The following is a 17,540-nucleotide window of genomic DNA, read 5'->3' on the forward strand; positions in this document are numbered from 1 at the left end:
GACATACAATAAAACAACAATAAAAGCGAGGATACAAAACAAAACAAACAAACAAACAGGCTTACCGAGTTAACAGGTCAGCATGCAAACCTCCTCCTCTCAACACGCAACCGGCAGTGTTGAGGACCCACAGTTTACTGACCTGCTAACTGCCTGTTCAGAATCCACTTAAATGGGATTCTCACTCAAGACGTCACTCTGCACTCACTGCTACCCTCTAGGGGCTACATCTTTCTTCTTTTTATTTGGTATTAAAAAGGTCCTTTAAAGGTCCTTAAATTATCCCTTCACTGTCATCTGGGGACAGCCCCCCAAAATCACACACATGTAACAAAGACCCTGGGGGTGCCGACCCATAGGTTGAGAACCACTGTACATAGCATACCGTTTGAGAGAGATGTACAGGTTTGATTAAATATTGTGACGCTGTAGTATGTAGATATGTTTGAGCATTATTTGATTTGTTAACTTTGCTGTTGTTCGCAATTTTGAAATGACTCAATAATGTGAGCAGGTCGTCATGTTCGCCTCTGAAAAATGAAAAACCATATTGATTATACTTGCATATTGTAGGCTATTTTATTCACGTGTCTTTCTACACTTTTCTTTTCTACAACATTAGCAGAAGCAGATCTACAAGCTCGACACGTTGTGAGCTTCCAGATCGGGTATTTTCGTAGATGGATGTAAGCTATTGTATGCATAGATGATATATTTTAAACAACAGTATATGTCTGTCTTTCTCTATGTCTCTGTCTATCATTGTGACAGTTACACATCTCCTCCACCAGGTGGCGAAAGGCATTAAAGCAACAGTGCCTGGATCCATTATTGCGCATGCGTTAAACACGTTGATCCGGAACTTCCGGAAGTAGAGCGTGTCGTTTTTCACAACAAAGGAAAGTTTGGTTCTTCGTTGCGTTAGAACATCATAGCGCCTGATGAAAACCGTCTCATAAAGGAGGTGAAAACAGTTCCATAAAGGAGGTAAAAACAATGGAGTCTGTTCGGCTGAAGATAAATGAACACATGACGTCGGTGGGAGAGGAGATATTGTGTGTTTTGGACAAACAGCAGCGTGGTGCTGATGTTTGTTGTGTGAAGCTTGTCAGAGTGTTTGTGTTGGAGCGCCTCAGTGCGGCTGCAGAGTTCATGTGCAACCTCTTCCAGAGAGAGATAGAGACACTACACAACATCGGTCTACACACTGCAGGTATGTGTGTTACATACGCAGCATCACACTACACACTGCATGTATGTGTGTTACACACACAGCATCACACTACACACTGCATGTATGTGTGTTACATACACAACATCACACTACACACTGCATGTGTGTGTGTTACACACACAGCATCACACTACACACTGCATGTATGTGTGTTACATACACAACATCACACTACACACTACATGTATGTGTGTTACATACACAACATCACACTACACACTGCATGTATGTGTGTTACATACACAACATCACACTACACACTGCATGTATGTGTGTTACACACACAGCATCACACTACACACTGCATGTATGTGTGTTACACACACAACATCACACTACACCCTGCATGTATGTGTGTTACACACACAGCATCACACTACACACTGCATGTATGTGTGTTACACACACACAGCATCACACTACACACTGCAGTTTTTTAAAAACATTTGCAAACGTTACGTTAGGTAGCTCTTTCGGAACCCTGTATAGCAGTCAGTGGCGTAGAAGACCGACTTTATTTGCCTGGGTTTTTGTATCAATTGGGCCCTTGATATGGATGCATCATATGCAGAAATTTCACTGGTTTAAACAACATTTACAGTAACCGACTAAGATAGCCTATTAGTCTAAAATTAAGGAAACACTCAGAAAACAGCCACAACTGTTCACATTATCATTTTGATCTATGGTGCGTTCGGAAATGCGCACCGGGAGCGCACTCGCATATTAGTCTGTATGGGCCAGTGCGCTCAGTGCTTAATTTCCAAACGCACCTTATATTAGGCCATTAAGACATTTAAAGGCTTAATATAAAAACTGCAGCTGAGAAACTTTGGTCAACTTCATTATGTACTTGCATAATACAACATGGTCTTTTGGTTGCAAAAAATGTTCCGTTCCGTTTTAACTTTACATTTTCAGATTGCTATTTATATAGCAATAGAAGTAGAGATGTCATCATTGATTACTTCTGAATGAAGTTATTGGGTCAATTAATTCATTGACATTTCCCCTCTAGGCTGTGTCTTTGCAGTGGCACCTTATATTCTGAATGATTACTTGAAGTTGAGATTGCTTATAGGGATATTTTACTTTCAAACATGTGTGACCATATGGACACTGATAATACTTTTGGATAAATCAATGTGACTACGCCACTCTTTAAAGGGGAGAGACCCTGAACCAACTATACATTTACTGTTACTGTTGTGACCAAATATCCCCTTCAAGCAGTGGTGTGTTCTAGATTTTTTTGGAGGGTATAACATGATTATTCCCTGCAAAAAAATTGCACGCGTGTGTGTGGCCCACAAAAACAATAAATGTCAAAATGTTGCGCACGCTCCGCGCGCGTGTGGCCCGCACGCAATATGCTTTTATTATCGTGTAAGAGCGCAAGGATTGTTATAAATAGATGCTGATTAGGCTTATCAGATATAATAGCAGTGTTAACAGCAAGCATTCATGTATCTATTACAGAATAGTATTAATTTGGCATTGAAGACACAAACAAGTATTGATGATTCAAGATTGTTTTTATTGTAAGTCTTGCATACAACCACATAAGAGTTAACATTCTTTTCTTTTGGTTTAGCAGCAATAATAAAGAAATACAAATAACTGAAGAAAAAAAAATGCATGTGCAAAAAAAGTGGCCCATATGTACAGTCAAAAAAAATCAGTCTTTGTATCTTTTGTTTGGGCTCCTCACACATTTCAGCAGCAATAACAAGGAGTAAGAAAAATGTTTGCATTTGCAAAAAAAAAAGTGCCCTAGCATAAATGGCACTTATAAACACCATCAAATTATGCATACTTGTGCATAATGTTTTAACCCACAAGCCTGATGGAATACTGTACTACAACATGCCCATAGCTTTCCAAATTTTTCTTTCTATAGGTTTCTTTGGTGTGCATGGCTTCCTTACTTGTGTGGCAGAACGATGCCTCGTCACCCATGTTTTGACAAACTGTGTTGGGTTGAAAATATTTGCAGGGACGCCATTTTCGCTGATCATCATCAAATTATTTACATTGGACAACAACAATCTAGATCTCTTGTCAGTGCAGTGCTGCAAGGGATGGTCTGCATGCATTGTATGAGTGGTTTTAAGCTTTCAGGCTCACTGTGTGGTTCCTCAATGAAATCTCTCATTCCATGTATTGCTTCATCTTCACAAGACTAATGAAGTACTCTAATCACTGCCTGATTAGAGTACTTCATTAGTATTCGCGTCGTTGAGTTAATGTGTGAATTCCGTCGCAGCCATTATTTATCACCTCAAGAACAATAGCTACACACATGAAGCCATCAACTCAGAGTTAGCCCACATTCTTGCTGCCACCAGTCACTCCTGGGCCAACTGAAAAGGAAAAACAGCGACCTCTGCTGTTTATTACAGAATCTGTTCTTGAGAGATTACTCCTGGGCAGTAGCGTTTCAGACCATATCAGCGTATCAGATACGCTGTTTTGAACAGTTTTTGGATGTATATGGTGGCGACGAAAAAAATCTACAGGGTCTACTACGTATACAGCGGGACACGGTAGAACACACCACTGCCTTCAAGGTTAACAAGACAGACAGAGGCTTTTGTGCGTACAACCAAAGTTTATAAAGAATAATGTGCAGGTACCAATGTAACCAAATGGACTTTGAGGTTATTAAAATACTACTACTGACTACGCCAGTTGTAATTTCCCCAACAACCAATTAAGGCTTTAACTTAAGAAAAGGAGGTTCGTAACAGAGCTTTAAAGAACTGGGTAGGGAGGCTCAGGAAAGACACCAGGTTAAAGTTGACATTTTATTTATATCAAGTTAAAACAGTGTATTAGGCCACATTAATAAATTAGTCATGGTCTTCCTCAATAAGTTACCATTTCATTCTATTTCTGACTCAAACACAAATTAATACACAGCAAACAAAGCACACAACACTACAAAGAGGGTTTACTGCAATCTCAATGAGATATGGCATATAAAGGAGGGAGGACCAACATTCTAATAAATAAGTGGGTTTAAAACATGACCAAATAAAACAAATACATATTTTCAGAAACAAGCTAACATTACGTGCACTTAATACTTTAAAAAAACACTTATCACGGGGCGAGCGGAGTGCAGCGCGCCTTCGCAGAAAGCTGCCTCACTTACATCTACAGTTGTAACCATAAGCATTATACATCATTTACAAATCAACCCCATACCATAAAAACATCCCTTGCCGGTCACGCTGGATCCCACTCTGCTCGCTCCATGTTCAGTCTGCCTTTGTGCCAAAACACACTGCTTTTAAAGGGCACTGGCACCACACCCACAACCACCTGCAATCAACGAAACAAGCAATTAGTTGGCCTCAATGACACACCCACCAGGGATTGACACTAACGCCTGCCCGACTGCCCGGGGCAGGTAAATAAAACTTGCGGGCAGGTGGAGTTAGCTTTCAGCCTGCCCTACAGGGCAAGTGCACGCTTGAGTGGCAGTGGGGACGCAACCATCTTTTGTTCACTATAAACACAACATGAGATATTTGTCTAAACACATGAACGTGGCCAGAGCACTCTGCCCCCCGCCCTCTTGTCTTCCCTCTCTGTCCTTCCCTCCCACGCACACACACTTTGTGTAACACACACACACACACACTTTACGTGCAGTGGCTCTTATGAGTAGAGCCAAACCGCAACATCGGCCATTATTTCACCGATGTGGCCCGATGTTTTTTTTAAAAATCATCATTCATTTCCCCTACACTTGTCTTTTAGAACGTTGGAACTGCCATTCTACTAGAACTAACCAGTAGAGGTATAACACAAGTGAACTGCTTAGCAGCCATCGCATGGATTGTCAATGCCAGCGCATCTGTGCATATCAAACGGTAGGCTAAACAACCCGACGTTTTATCAACTGCCGCATATAGATTAATAAATGTGACGAAATACAGTCAAATCCCAAACTTATGAGAGATCCAGCCAGCAATAGAAATTAATTACTGGAAACAACTTCAAAGTTTATGCTATCATTCAAATAAGAAAGAAGCTGTGCCCTCACCGCTCTGACGGACAAGAAATAAATATAATCCTTTAAAAACATCCATGTTCTGTTCCTTTTTTAAACGATAATCCAAAGAGGAAGGTTTCAACAGCTTCATTACAGTTTGACATTGTTTGAGCAGTTTTTGGTGTGCAAAACTAGTCGCAAGCTCCCTCATTAAGTTAATTGTGTGCAGCTGCTGTGCTTGGTGCGCAGATCCCCGCCAGGCCAGGTTGTCTACCCAGGCCTGTGAAATTCATAGGCAGCCAATTGGTATGAAATCTGCTAAAACTGACTGATATACTGATACAGAACCTTATATAGGCTATATAACGTTGCTGTCAGGTGGAAACCTTGTATATCCTTAAAAAAAATAACAAAAATGAAAATAGTGAAAATAGCTGATCTACAAGCTAACAATGCATTGTATCTCGACACGTTGGGAGCTTGTAGATCTGCTATTTTACTCTTATAGTGCGACACTCTTGAATGATGAAGTAGGGCATTTATGAACAAACATATTTTTCCATATTACAAAACCATTGAAATATGGAAATACAAGGTTTCTGCCCGACAATATATGATTTCATCATTTGCATTTAGCCATCAAAACATTATTTATGTTTATTTGTATGGACTTCAAAATGGTCTTTGGAATGTAAAATAAGAGCACTGTTGGCCTATAATGTGCTGTTTTCACTGTTGCTACACTTACAAATATAAAATAACAAGTGTTAACCCATAGTCATATTCATAGCTACTTAGATACTTGGCATAAATATTGAGGTATGACATTTTTTATCGTGCAGCCCCACAATTCACAAGTAGAAAGTAAAAAAAGTGTTAAATTGAACGGTAATTATAATTTTACCATCATTTTATAAAGGACGATTTACTTTTCGGGCAAGTGGGCAAGACCTGTGGGCAAGTAGAACATGACCTGCACTTGCCCAACGGGCAAGTGCCTCTGAGACCTTAGTGTCAACCCCTGCCCACACATAGACACCAGTAGGACTACAATACATGACACAAAACTCCACCCGGTTACACCAACACGTTCGTTGACCGGGGGGCAATAATAAGACTTTAATAATAATAAAACAGCACACTGATAAGACTAATATAAACACTGCAAAAGGTTAAGATCAACTGCGACTTAATTGGCGCACACACTAATGAAATTACTCTTGTTAAAACACTGCACACTTAAAAAGGGGGGGAAGGGAACAGCACGGTCATCATTGTGAAGGTACGCTGATCTGAGGATTCTTCATATAAACTGAACCTAAGGTGAGGCACTTGAGTAGCAACTACAAACAATAAAATAAACTAGAGGAAAAGAGCAGCGGCTGCCTGCTGACCACAAGCCTGTGTGTCACCAGTTTCAGCCTACAATATACAAAAATATAATTACTCACTGAGCACCATCATCATTACATAAAATACATACAATATACTGGCAAGCCCATCTTCCTACCTATAGGCCCGAGGCACCTGTGCACCCAACGGCAGGAGCATGGGCTGACCAGGGTCTGGTTCGATCTGGCACTCTACAATATAATACAGAAAATCATATTATTTAAACATACAAAACAGTGTAGGTTTAGTCATAAACAACCATGTTGGGTGAATGCAATAAACTCTATTATGTACATGAGACTCTAGGTTGCTATCAAACACCATGAACATAAGTTAACTCCTACCTCAAACTCTTTCTAAAGTGCATATGTCACAGGGTGTTTGGAGAGCCAGGGTGATTGAAGACAGAGCGCTTGTTTTTAGGCACGGGGCTTCGGGGCGATGCGGGGCTTTTCGAGACAGGGTTTATTAGCGAGGCTCGTGAGGAGGAGGAGGAGGACGGCGCTGCGATGCGGGGGGTTATTACGCGAGGCTCGCGAGGAAGAGGAGCCTCCTCCTCCTCCTCCTCGCGTTTTAAACCGTCCCGTCCTCTCCTTCTCTCCTTCTCGGAGAAGGAGAGCGCGGAGAGGCGGGGCTTTGATGCGCCGACCTGTCTTTTGTTGTTCCCCCCCACATAGCTATATAGGGGAACCATAATATCTATGAGGGGAACGCTGAACACGCGTTCACACGCACGGCGCGCCGACTTAGTGGAGCTTGAGGCCGAGGAAGCGCGCCCTCGCGCCTCCAGGCGCGAGTGCCCGCGGTGACCGGCCGACGCTCCACTAGTCGACTCAGCGCCGTTTGATTTGTAAACCGATAGGGACAGAATAGTTCTTTTCATGGATCACTGTGTGTGTGTGTGTGTGTGTGTGTGTGTGTGTGTGTGTGTGTGTGTGTGTGTGTGTGTGTGTGTGTGTGTGTGTGTGTGTGTGTGTGTGTCAGGGAGAAACTAAAACAAAAGCCAGCAGAACACAATAAAAGTATCTTAACAGTCCATTGAAAGCATGTGCGCGTGTGCGTGCGCGCACGCGCGCGTGTGTGTGTGTGTGTGTGTGTGTGGTAGCGGCCATATATGCTTGTGCACAAGCCTGGCTTGTGGCTCCCTCTAGTGTCTAGTGTTGCTTCTACAGAATTGCTGGGTGGGTGGTAAAAACGAGCGAGCCTTCTTCAATCACCCTGGTTCTCCATTCACCCTGTAACACATATACTGCATGTGGTTTGTGGTTCCCACCGGTCCTGTTGCACAGCACCACCAGAAACTCTGGAAGTGCAGTAATAGTAATAAGTACATATAAAACAACTCATGAAACAAACAAATAAAAAATAACCTGCATTGTAACATACCTTTGTAGTAAAGTTTGGATGCACGGTGCTGGCCACCGGTGAGAGACGCTACCTCAGAGCAACACACACCCATGACGAGCGAGAACAAACGCGACTCTCTCTGCTCTCACGAGAGCTCCTCTTACCATATATAGGCTGTTCCTGCCACCTGCTCTGAGCTCCCAGGTCCTAAGGTCCCACCTCTCACACATGATTGGGTTCATTTTAACGTCAACTCAGGCTTTTGTGATCACCCCAGACAGTTTTTCAGTTGCTTGATTCAGTAACCCATTGTAACTTCAAACTCTATTTTAATCATGATGGATGCATCAAAAACACCCATCCTTGGTTCTGGTGACTGATATTGTCCTTCTAATGCATGAGGGGGCCATGTTTTTTCTTTTACATTTTACATGTATTTAAAAAAAAATGATTGAAAATTAAAAAAGCTGCAATGGGTTTGTATTTAGCTATCAAATATCTAAATACTGAATCAAGCAACTTAAAAACTGTCGGGGGTGCTCACAACAGCCTAAATAGATGATAAACTTACCCCAAATATCCTTTGAAAGTGAAATATCACTTTAAGATGTTTACATTCCGTTATCTTTCTCTACATCCGTGTGAGTCAGCATCTATTGGATATTTGTGACTCTTAATTTGCATAAATTGCAATTAATATCGTGAATCGCTCTTATTTTGGCCACAATATTTGTGATTTTCATATCGTCACATGCGTAGCGACAAATCTGCCGGCTGGAATGTCTGGATAGAGAAAATGACTTTGGTGTCCTTTCCTTAATTTAGCTTCCTTGGTGGCGGGGCGCATCAGGTGAAAGCCGGTATTACATTCAATTTAAAGTAAACGGGGGGGAAAATGGGGTTCATGCACAGATGGGATTAAAATGCATATCAATTGAAAAATACGGACTAATACAGTGCACAAAGATTCCAAATGCCTAGTTAACATTCTTGACTACCGGGTTTTGCATTTGTAAATGTTCGGAGAAATACAGACTTTACGGGCCGATGTTCACTCCAGTGACAATTGGGGATTAATGACCAAGACGAACATAGATTTCCAAATGTAAAAATCGATAAAATACATGTATGATCCAAGGCTAGCATGTTGCATACACACCACCAAACTACACACTGCAGGTTTGTAAACACGTTTTACGTACGTTAGGGTGACCATATTTCCAAAAACACAAACCAGGACCAATAAAGTCACTTAAATAGCCGATCCATAAGCTCACGATGATGATGTTGAGCTTGTGGATCAGGAATTTCTTGTTACTTGTATCAATTACTGGGATTTTTTTTCCCATTTATTTAAATTAATTTACAAATTTACCTGGTGTTTACATCAGGATGGGGACACTTATTTTAGCACTTACTGTAGCACAACTAGTGACTGCACCTTTCAACTGAACAGAACATGGTAAAAGTCTAGTGTGATTTGATTACATGGTATAATGTAAGGTTACTGAATGATAACCAAAAGTAATTTCTACTGGTGATTTCCACAGAGCACCACAAGGAGAGGTCTACCGTATCTAGAGAGATGGCCTCCCAAACATACTCAACGTTGTCAAAGGGACAGCGAGAGACAGACCAGGGACGTGGACTGCTTGATGCAACGATGCAACCTGTATTAAAGTTGCACAGGATAGGTATGTACTGTTTAATTTACAACATTTAGTAAAGTTGTACAGGATAGGTATGTACTGTTTTATGTACTAGTGGTTTAAACCTGTAGTGTACAGGATAGGTTTGTAGTGTTTTATTGAATACAAGCTCCAAAACACGCTCGCTCCCAAATCCGGCGACCACTAGGTATTCCTAAACGTAACCTCAGTAAAACAAATGTAAGAATACAAGAACCGCTGGGGGCAAGCGGTCCGCGAAAACAAATCGGGCGAGTCTGTTTACTTTCAGGATTTAATCAACCCGTCTGGTTTATTTCTCAACAATGACCGAATCGCCGTCAATTATCCTTTGCATAAAATAAATCACTTTTGTTGTATAACCTCACAAAACATACAAAAGACTATAATGAATATGACCATACAAATCCCTGCATTCGAATGAAAAAACAAACAAAAAAATTGCCCAGAACAAAATCTCAAAATCGGACACCTAGATCTAATATTTTTAAGGATTAGTTTGATTAATTCCCCCTCATCAATTTCAGGCCTCCACCTATGGCGCAAAGAGTGAAAACTGTTAACAAAATCCCTTATACTTTCATTGTCTCCTTGGACACGATTCCACACTCTGTCTCCCAGTTCCTCTGCCATAACTCCAGTTCCCAGCATGCTAAACGCCCCAAACTTGGTAGGTGCTCTTTGGTGAACCCCACGACTTCGGGGGCAGCGAAATCCAATCATAACCGAGCGGGACCAGACCAAATCTGCCAAGAGCTTCTTTTTTTTCATTTTTTTCGCACTGGCAGATTCGTCTGATTTCCAGGCTAGTAATACTGTATGGTGGCGTATTGTTATGGTGCGCGAAAGCGGCGAGAAAGCGTGCGAGTGTGATACTCTAAACATTTTCCCAATGTTGGCAGGTCTGATTGCCAGGTGTCAACCATCTTTAGTCAATTGGTGATGGCTCGTTTAATTTGAGTCAAATGCCTCAGATTGGGCTGGCCGTCACAGCCCTTATTCATGTCACATCAATGTCCTTATGAAAAAATATGTTCATACTGTGCCAGCAATTATTTTTATTTTTTTCAAAGTAAAAAAAAAGTGCTTAGGAAGCGAGATACAGCCTTTTTCAGTTATAAGTTAAACAAAGAGTGGATGGAGCTAAAAATCTTCAGATAATGATATCTTGGGTTCTGAACATTTTTTCCAAAAAGAAATATATATATATATTTTTTTTCCCTAAAAACTCTGGATTTTTTGTTCTGGCACTGAGGGCATTCAGAAAAAACTCGGGATAACTCGGGGCTTGGCACTGAGAGTTAAGAATGAGAATAGACTTATGGTTTGGAAATGGAAAATGTATTTACAGCTGAATTTACAACCACCAAAGCTATAAAACACTGCATGAAATAATGTAAAGTTCTAAGATCCATTTATTCTATATATATCTCTCATTCTATATCCCCCCCCCCTAGACATCCTGCCCCTCCCTCTGTGTAAAGAGGAGGTTTTCCCTGAATTGCAGGAGAGGAGCCCCAGTCTGGTCCAGGACGAACCACAACCGCCACACATTAAAGAGGAACGGGAGGAGCTTCTTCAAAGACCAGAAGAGGCTGGTGGGTCAACGTTGACATTACTAGTAGTGAAAAGTGAAGCTGATGATGAAAACAGAGAGAGAGAGCCTGTAGCCAGCACCTCAACTGAACACATGAAAACACAAGCTGATGTAAAGGACTGTGGAACATCACAACCAACTAGTGATGACCAGCTCCTCTCTTCACACTGTTCTGAATCTGACACTGAAGACAGTGATGAGTGGGAGGACACCAGGGAAGGTCAGTCGGTTTTAAACACACTGACTTCACCCAAGACACAAAATGTGGAGGAACAAAGATTGTCTTTAAGCCGCAAGCTGTCCCAGAACCTGCCATCGTCAAAACAAACTCACTCCATGAAGAGTCACACAGGGAAGAAATGTTTTAGTGGTACAGAGTGTGGCAAAATGTTAAGTCGCAAGGTAAGTCTAAAGAGGCACACAGTTGTTCATACAGGGGAAAAGTCTTTTATTTGCAAAGCTTGTGGTAAAGGTTTTAGTCAAATTGGTCATCTGAAAACACACATGAGGACACATACAGGGGAAAAGCCCTTCACTTGCAAAGCTTGTGGTAAAGGTTTTAGTCAAATGGGTCATCTGAAAACACACATGAGGACACATACAGGGGAAAAGCCCTTCACATGCAAAGTTTGTGGTAAAGGCTGTGGTCGAATGTGTCATCTGAAAACGCACATGAGGACTCATACAGGGGAAAGGCCCTATACTTGTACAGTTTGTGGTAAAGGTTATAGTACAATGAGTCAAATGAAAATACACATGAGGACTCATACAGGGGAAAGGCCCTTTGCTTGCACAGTTTGTGGTAAAGGATATGGTCGAAGTGATGAACTAAAACACCACATGAGGACTCATACAGGGGAAACACCCTATACTTGCAACGTTTGTGGTAAAGGCTGTAGTCAAATGAGTCATCTGAAAACACACATGAGGACACATACAGGGGAAAAGCCCTTCACATGCAAAGTTTGTGGTAAAGGCTGTGGTCGAATGTGTCATCTGAAAACGCACATGAGGACTCATACAGGGGAAAGGCCCTATACTTGTACAGTTTGTGGTAAAGGTTATAGTACAATGAGTCAAATGAAAATACACATGAGGACTCATACAGGGGAAAGGCCCTATACTTGCAACGTTTGTGGTAAAGGCTGTAGTCAAATGAGTAATCTGAAATCACACATGAAGACTCATACAGGGGAAAAACCCTTTACTTGCACAGTTTGTGGTAAAGGCTGTAGTCAAATGGGTCATCTGAAAACGCACATGAGGACTCATACAGGGGAAAAGCCCTATGCTTGCACAGTTTGTGCTATAGGCTTTGGTCAAATGGGTCCTCTGAAAACGCACATGAGGACTCATACAGAGGAAAAGCCCTCTACTTGCAAAGTTTGTGGTAAAGGCTGTGGTCGAAGTGATGAGCTAAAACGACACATGAGGACTCATACAGTTCAGTCATAGTTTGTCAACATTGCTCAGAGTTCTCTAAATATTAATACAATTACACATTTTTAACCATAATTTGTATTCAGTTTGGATTTAGAAGGACCTACAGAGTTCACATGTTATGGTTGAGACACATCTGATAGCAATATCACTTAATGCATTTACCAAAAAATAGAAATCTTGCAATAGATTCAGCAGCTTTCCTGCCTTTATTTAAAACCAGGAAGTGAGACAGGGGACCTTAGGATATAGCTAAACCTGTTCATCACTGATTAAACTATGTTCTTGTAGAAGTCTAAGGGGTTGACAAAGATCTTCTTGGACTTTAAAGTAGCCTACCAACATTTTTTACAAAAATATACGTTTAAACAAAGATCACAATAATGGTACATTCTTACACCCATGTTATCAGTACACTTGGTTAGTCTTTTCTTTGTGTTCTTTATTTTATTTTTATTTTTGAATTAAACAACAAAAAATGTGTTTGAAGTTGTGAATCCTTGTCTGAGACAAGATTGTTTTCTGGTAGAGGAACCCAGAACAAAACATTGTACAAATCATTACGTAATTCATATATATATATATATATATATATATATATATATATATATATATATATATATATATATATATATATATATAATTCTTATAAGAATATATATATAATTGTTATAAGAATATATTTTCACCCAACATTTTGTGTTAATAAGTAATAATTTGAAATGTTTTGGTATGACATGATATTTCCCAATTATTAAGAATGGGTGGTAAACAGTTTCTCTGTTGATTATGCTTTATTTTGTATATATATATATAAAAAAAAAAATGTTTTCTTTATCCTCCTCTTTTATCCTTATTATATTTTAAAGTCCATACGTGGTTGGTGCCAGAAGGACAGACGACATCATCATTTAGTTTGATTACTTCTACTTACCTTTTTGTAAGTAAGTAGAAGTAAAAGTGTTTTTGTAAAGACAAAGATTTGCTGTTATACCTTTTTGTAATAAAGGTTTCACTGCTACATGTCTTTTATTTGTGTTATACATCATTACAGAAATGTTATCGAAAGGTGCCTGATACACCTCCTCTAATTGTGGAAATCATGTACTTTGGCCTACCTACCCCATAATAACTACTGTGAACGGTAACCGCGCCAAAACACACTCACCCCCATTTTTTCCACGGACTGCTCTTCCCCAACGGTTCCTGTATTTCTTGTATTTGTTTTACTAAGGTTAAGTTTAGGATTAAGCTTGGGTCTAGGCATAGTTTTACTGAGATTACATTTAGGAATAAGGTTAGGTATAGGCATCGTCTTACTGAGGTTACATTTAGGAATAAGGTTAGGTCTAGGCATAGTTTTACTAAGATTAGGTTTAGGAATAAGTTAAAGGTTCGGTTACGTTTAGGAATACCTGCTGGCGACCGCTCCGAGGGCGTCGGATTTGACTCGGGGTGAGCGTGTTTTGGGGTGATTGTTCTTGTATTCTTGTGAACAATACAGGCCTACCCCATAATAACGGCTGTGAACAATACAGGCCTACCCCATAATAACTGTTGTGAACAATACAGGCCTACCCCATAATAACTACTGTGAAAAATACAGGCCTACCCCATAATAACTACTGTGAACAATACAGGCCTACCCCATAATAACTGCTGTGAACAATACAGGCCTACCCCATAATAACTACTGTGAAAAATACAGGCCTACCCCATAACTACTGTGAAAATTACAGGCCTACCCCATAACTACTGTGAAAATTACAGGCCTATCCCATAATAACTACTGTGAACAATACAGGCCTACCCCATAATAACTACTGTGAACAATACAGGAACAATTACGGCTTAATTTTACAGCCTGTAAACATTATAATTAAACTATCACTACAGGATACATTATTGGAGTAGGTATTACATTTACAGCCTACATACCGTGTACCATTTTGTTTAAAACAAAACGTATTTTTTTGTTAAAAGGTGAAAGCACCATATTCCGATAGTACTCATTGCTATAGAGTGTCTGTTCAGTAAAAGGGGTCTCCTTGTCTCTCCAGCTCTTTAAGTTTTATTATATAAAAAGAAAAAATACATTTTCCAACAGGTTTTATACACACAATTTACAATTTAGGCATTTAGCAGATGCTCTTACTCATTCAGTGCCAGACTTATTTCTGGTTGTGTTGTCCCAGTGCCAGAGCCAAAAATTCATTGTAAAAAAAAATTGCTTAGGAGCCGAGATACATTCTTTTTCAGTAAGAAGTTAAACAAGAAGTGAATGGAGCAGCACATTTTCAAATCATGATATCTTGGGTTCTGAACATTTTTTTTTTTCATGACGTCTTAGACGTCACGTGGCGCTCAGGGCTTAACAATGGCGATAAAATGAGACGTCTTAGATGTCATGTGGCACTGAATGAGTTAATCCAGAGCGATTCACAGTAAGCAAGGACAACACAAGAAAATACATCAAATGCATAGAAATAGTAATCTAATAAAAAAGTAATACATAAGTAAACCAATGATCTAATAATAACTAATACGTAAACACACACACACATACACACACACACACACACACACACACACACACACACACACACACACACACACACACACACACACACACACACACACACACACACACAAAGAAGAAGAAGAAGAAGTAACAAAGAATCACAAAACATCACAGACACTAGTACTCAATAAAACATAAAGAACATTAAAAAAAAACATACAAACCAATTTGTTAAAGCCTCACTACGTAACTTTTTTTGATGAATAAAATGTAATTTGGTCAACCGTGTATGGTAGAGTATGTTAATACAATATAATGTATACAATTGGGGTGGATGTATTTTGTGTCCCTGCTCTTCTATTGAGGCATTTAGATCGTGTCAAAGATCATATCTCACCTAGACACAGGATCTGACATGGATTTTGACCTGATGGTCAAGATTCAATTTATCCCCTGAGCAAGCAGGCAAGGCTCTATTAGCTCAATGGTAAAAATGGCAGTACTTGCGCAGGAAACCGGGCTCAAATCTGGGGTAGAGGAGTTACAGGGTGCTGCTTTAAATGACCAAGAATTAAAATACATTGTATTAAGCTAGTGAAAACAATGTAATATCGGTTGGGGTTGTGTTGGCAAGATTTGTAGTCAAATGTGTATTTATTCTACTTGTATTCAACCTTGTAGAACATATTCTAAATTAATTCTCTCACACCAGAGTGCTCATTTAAATTTGACCACAGCTGTCAATCTAACAGCTGACTTCCCCCCTATGGAATGTGACTTCTACTTCTACTCTCTGCGTCAGCATATAATCTGTCCCAGCAAAAGTAGTTAACATAGCATCACGATCATTTAACCACTTTATCCATTTATACGTTGGCTATTCAAAAAAAATTGAACAATATTGCAAATATTTTTACATAAATCTTCTCTTCCCCTGGCACAAAGCATTTTCAGATGGGGGTCCGCGGGCTAATATGTGTCAGTTTGGGGGCCCTGGACATGATTTTTTGAGAACCACTGGTTTAGTCGACGAAATGAACACTGCTCTGGTCCACACACTCACTTTTGAAGAGGAAGTAAGCCCTTCATTGGCACCTTGCCATTAAATTAACATAAACATATTACAATAGGAGTGTGTTGTAATATTCATACACATCAAGATCTCAGAGCAGACAATGCCATCATTCTGGTTCAGGTGTTTACAGTAGAGAAGCTGTGAAACACACATAATTCAACTTGATCATGATGATTATTGGAAAAAGTTAAATCTATTATTGTTTATCTCATTAAGACCTGAGGCCAATTCTTCAAATGCCATCAGTATAGTCTTCAAACTTTTCCGTGCCAAGGAGGACCTACAAATTGATATATATTTGGCCGTGGAGACCCCCAGTTGAATATGTTTTGTGTCAGGCACCCCCAGAAGAGAAGATTTGTGTTAAAAAATTGCAAAATGATTCAACATTTTCAAGATGTAAAACATTTTTTGAAAAAATAGCAGATATACAAGCTTGCAGTGCGGCACGAAGTGCCACGCTGTGAGCTTGTACATCTGTTATTTTTGAATCGCCAACAACGCTAAAGTCTAAAATGGCACGGATGCTTTCCCGGTTGTAATGGATTATTCACAGAGTGAATAGCAAGAAATTAACACCACTGAGCAAATAAATATCTCATAGTACATCAAGGGCGGCAGTGGCTCAGGGGTAGAGTGGCTGGGTAGAGTGAACTGGAAAACCACAAGGTTCCCAGTTCGATCCCGGGCTGGGGCGCTCCCCTAGCATTAGTGTCAAAGTGTCCTTGAGCAAGACGCTAAACCCCTAATTGTTCCCGATGAGCAGGTGGGTGCCTTGCATGGTTTCCTCCGCCATCGGTGTATGAATGTGTGTGTAAATGGGTTAATGGCACAATCAATGTGAAGCGCGATATAAAATAAAAGTGCTATATAAATGCACCATTTACCATTTAGGCGGTTTGTTCAGATAAGCAGACAGACATTAATCATTAATTATGAATATTTACATCAGCCCAGCCCAGCCCAGCTTTCTATATGTGTTGCAGATGAGAGACTGGTCTTGGTCATGGTGTTGTTGTGTGTGGCTCCCTCTGTTGGATTAAACACATATTGATTGTGTTGATTCATTTCAGGTCAGAAGCCTATAGCCACCACCCACCATTAAGGCAGACCGTTGCCTGCCCATGTGAGCTCTTGCCTGCCCCTGAAAGACTGAACGGAATAAAATAAAATAAAAACGTCTCTGCTTAACGATGGATGGACAGTCAGCAAATCACTGTGTTCCCCCCAACACCTCCATACG

At 40.2% G+C, this 17,540-nt stretch overlaps 1 protein-coding gene across 1 annotated transcript in view; it reads left to right on the forward strand.

Annotated features, from left to right (window-relative positions):
* LOC308103030 (uncharacterized protein) overlaps window positions 1–17,540 on the forward strand; it is a gene marked incomplete at its 3' end in the record, with an annotated part of 56,438 nt that overhangs the window by 16,034 nt on the left and 22,864 nt on the right. The window contains exon 4 of the mRNA XM_080452882.1: window positions 11,122–11,262. Within this exon, the coding sequence (XP_080309008.1) occupies window positions 11,122–11,262 (141 nt within the window). The remainder of the gene's footprint in view (window positions 1–11,121; window positions 11,263–17,540) is intronic.

Source organism: Gymnoscopelus braueri, assembly GCF_963280865.1.
Source record: "Gymnoscopelus braueri genome assembly, chromosome: 16".
Classification (NCBI taxonomy): Eukaryota; Metazoa; Chordata; class Actinopteri; order Myctophiformes; family Myctophidae; genus Gymnoscopelus; species Gymnoscopelus braueri.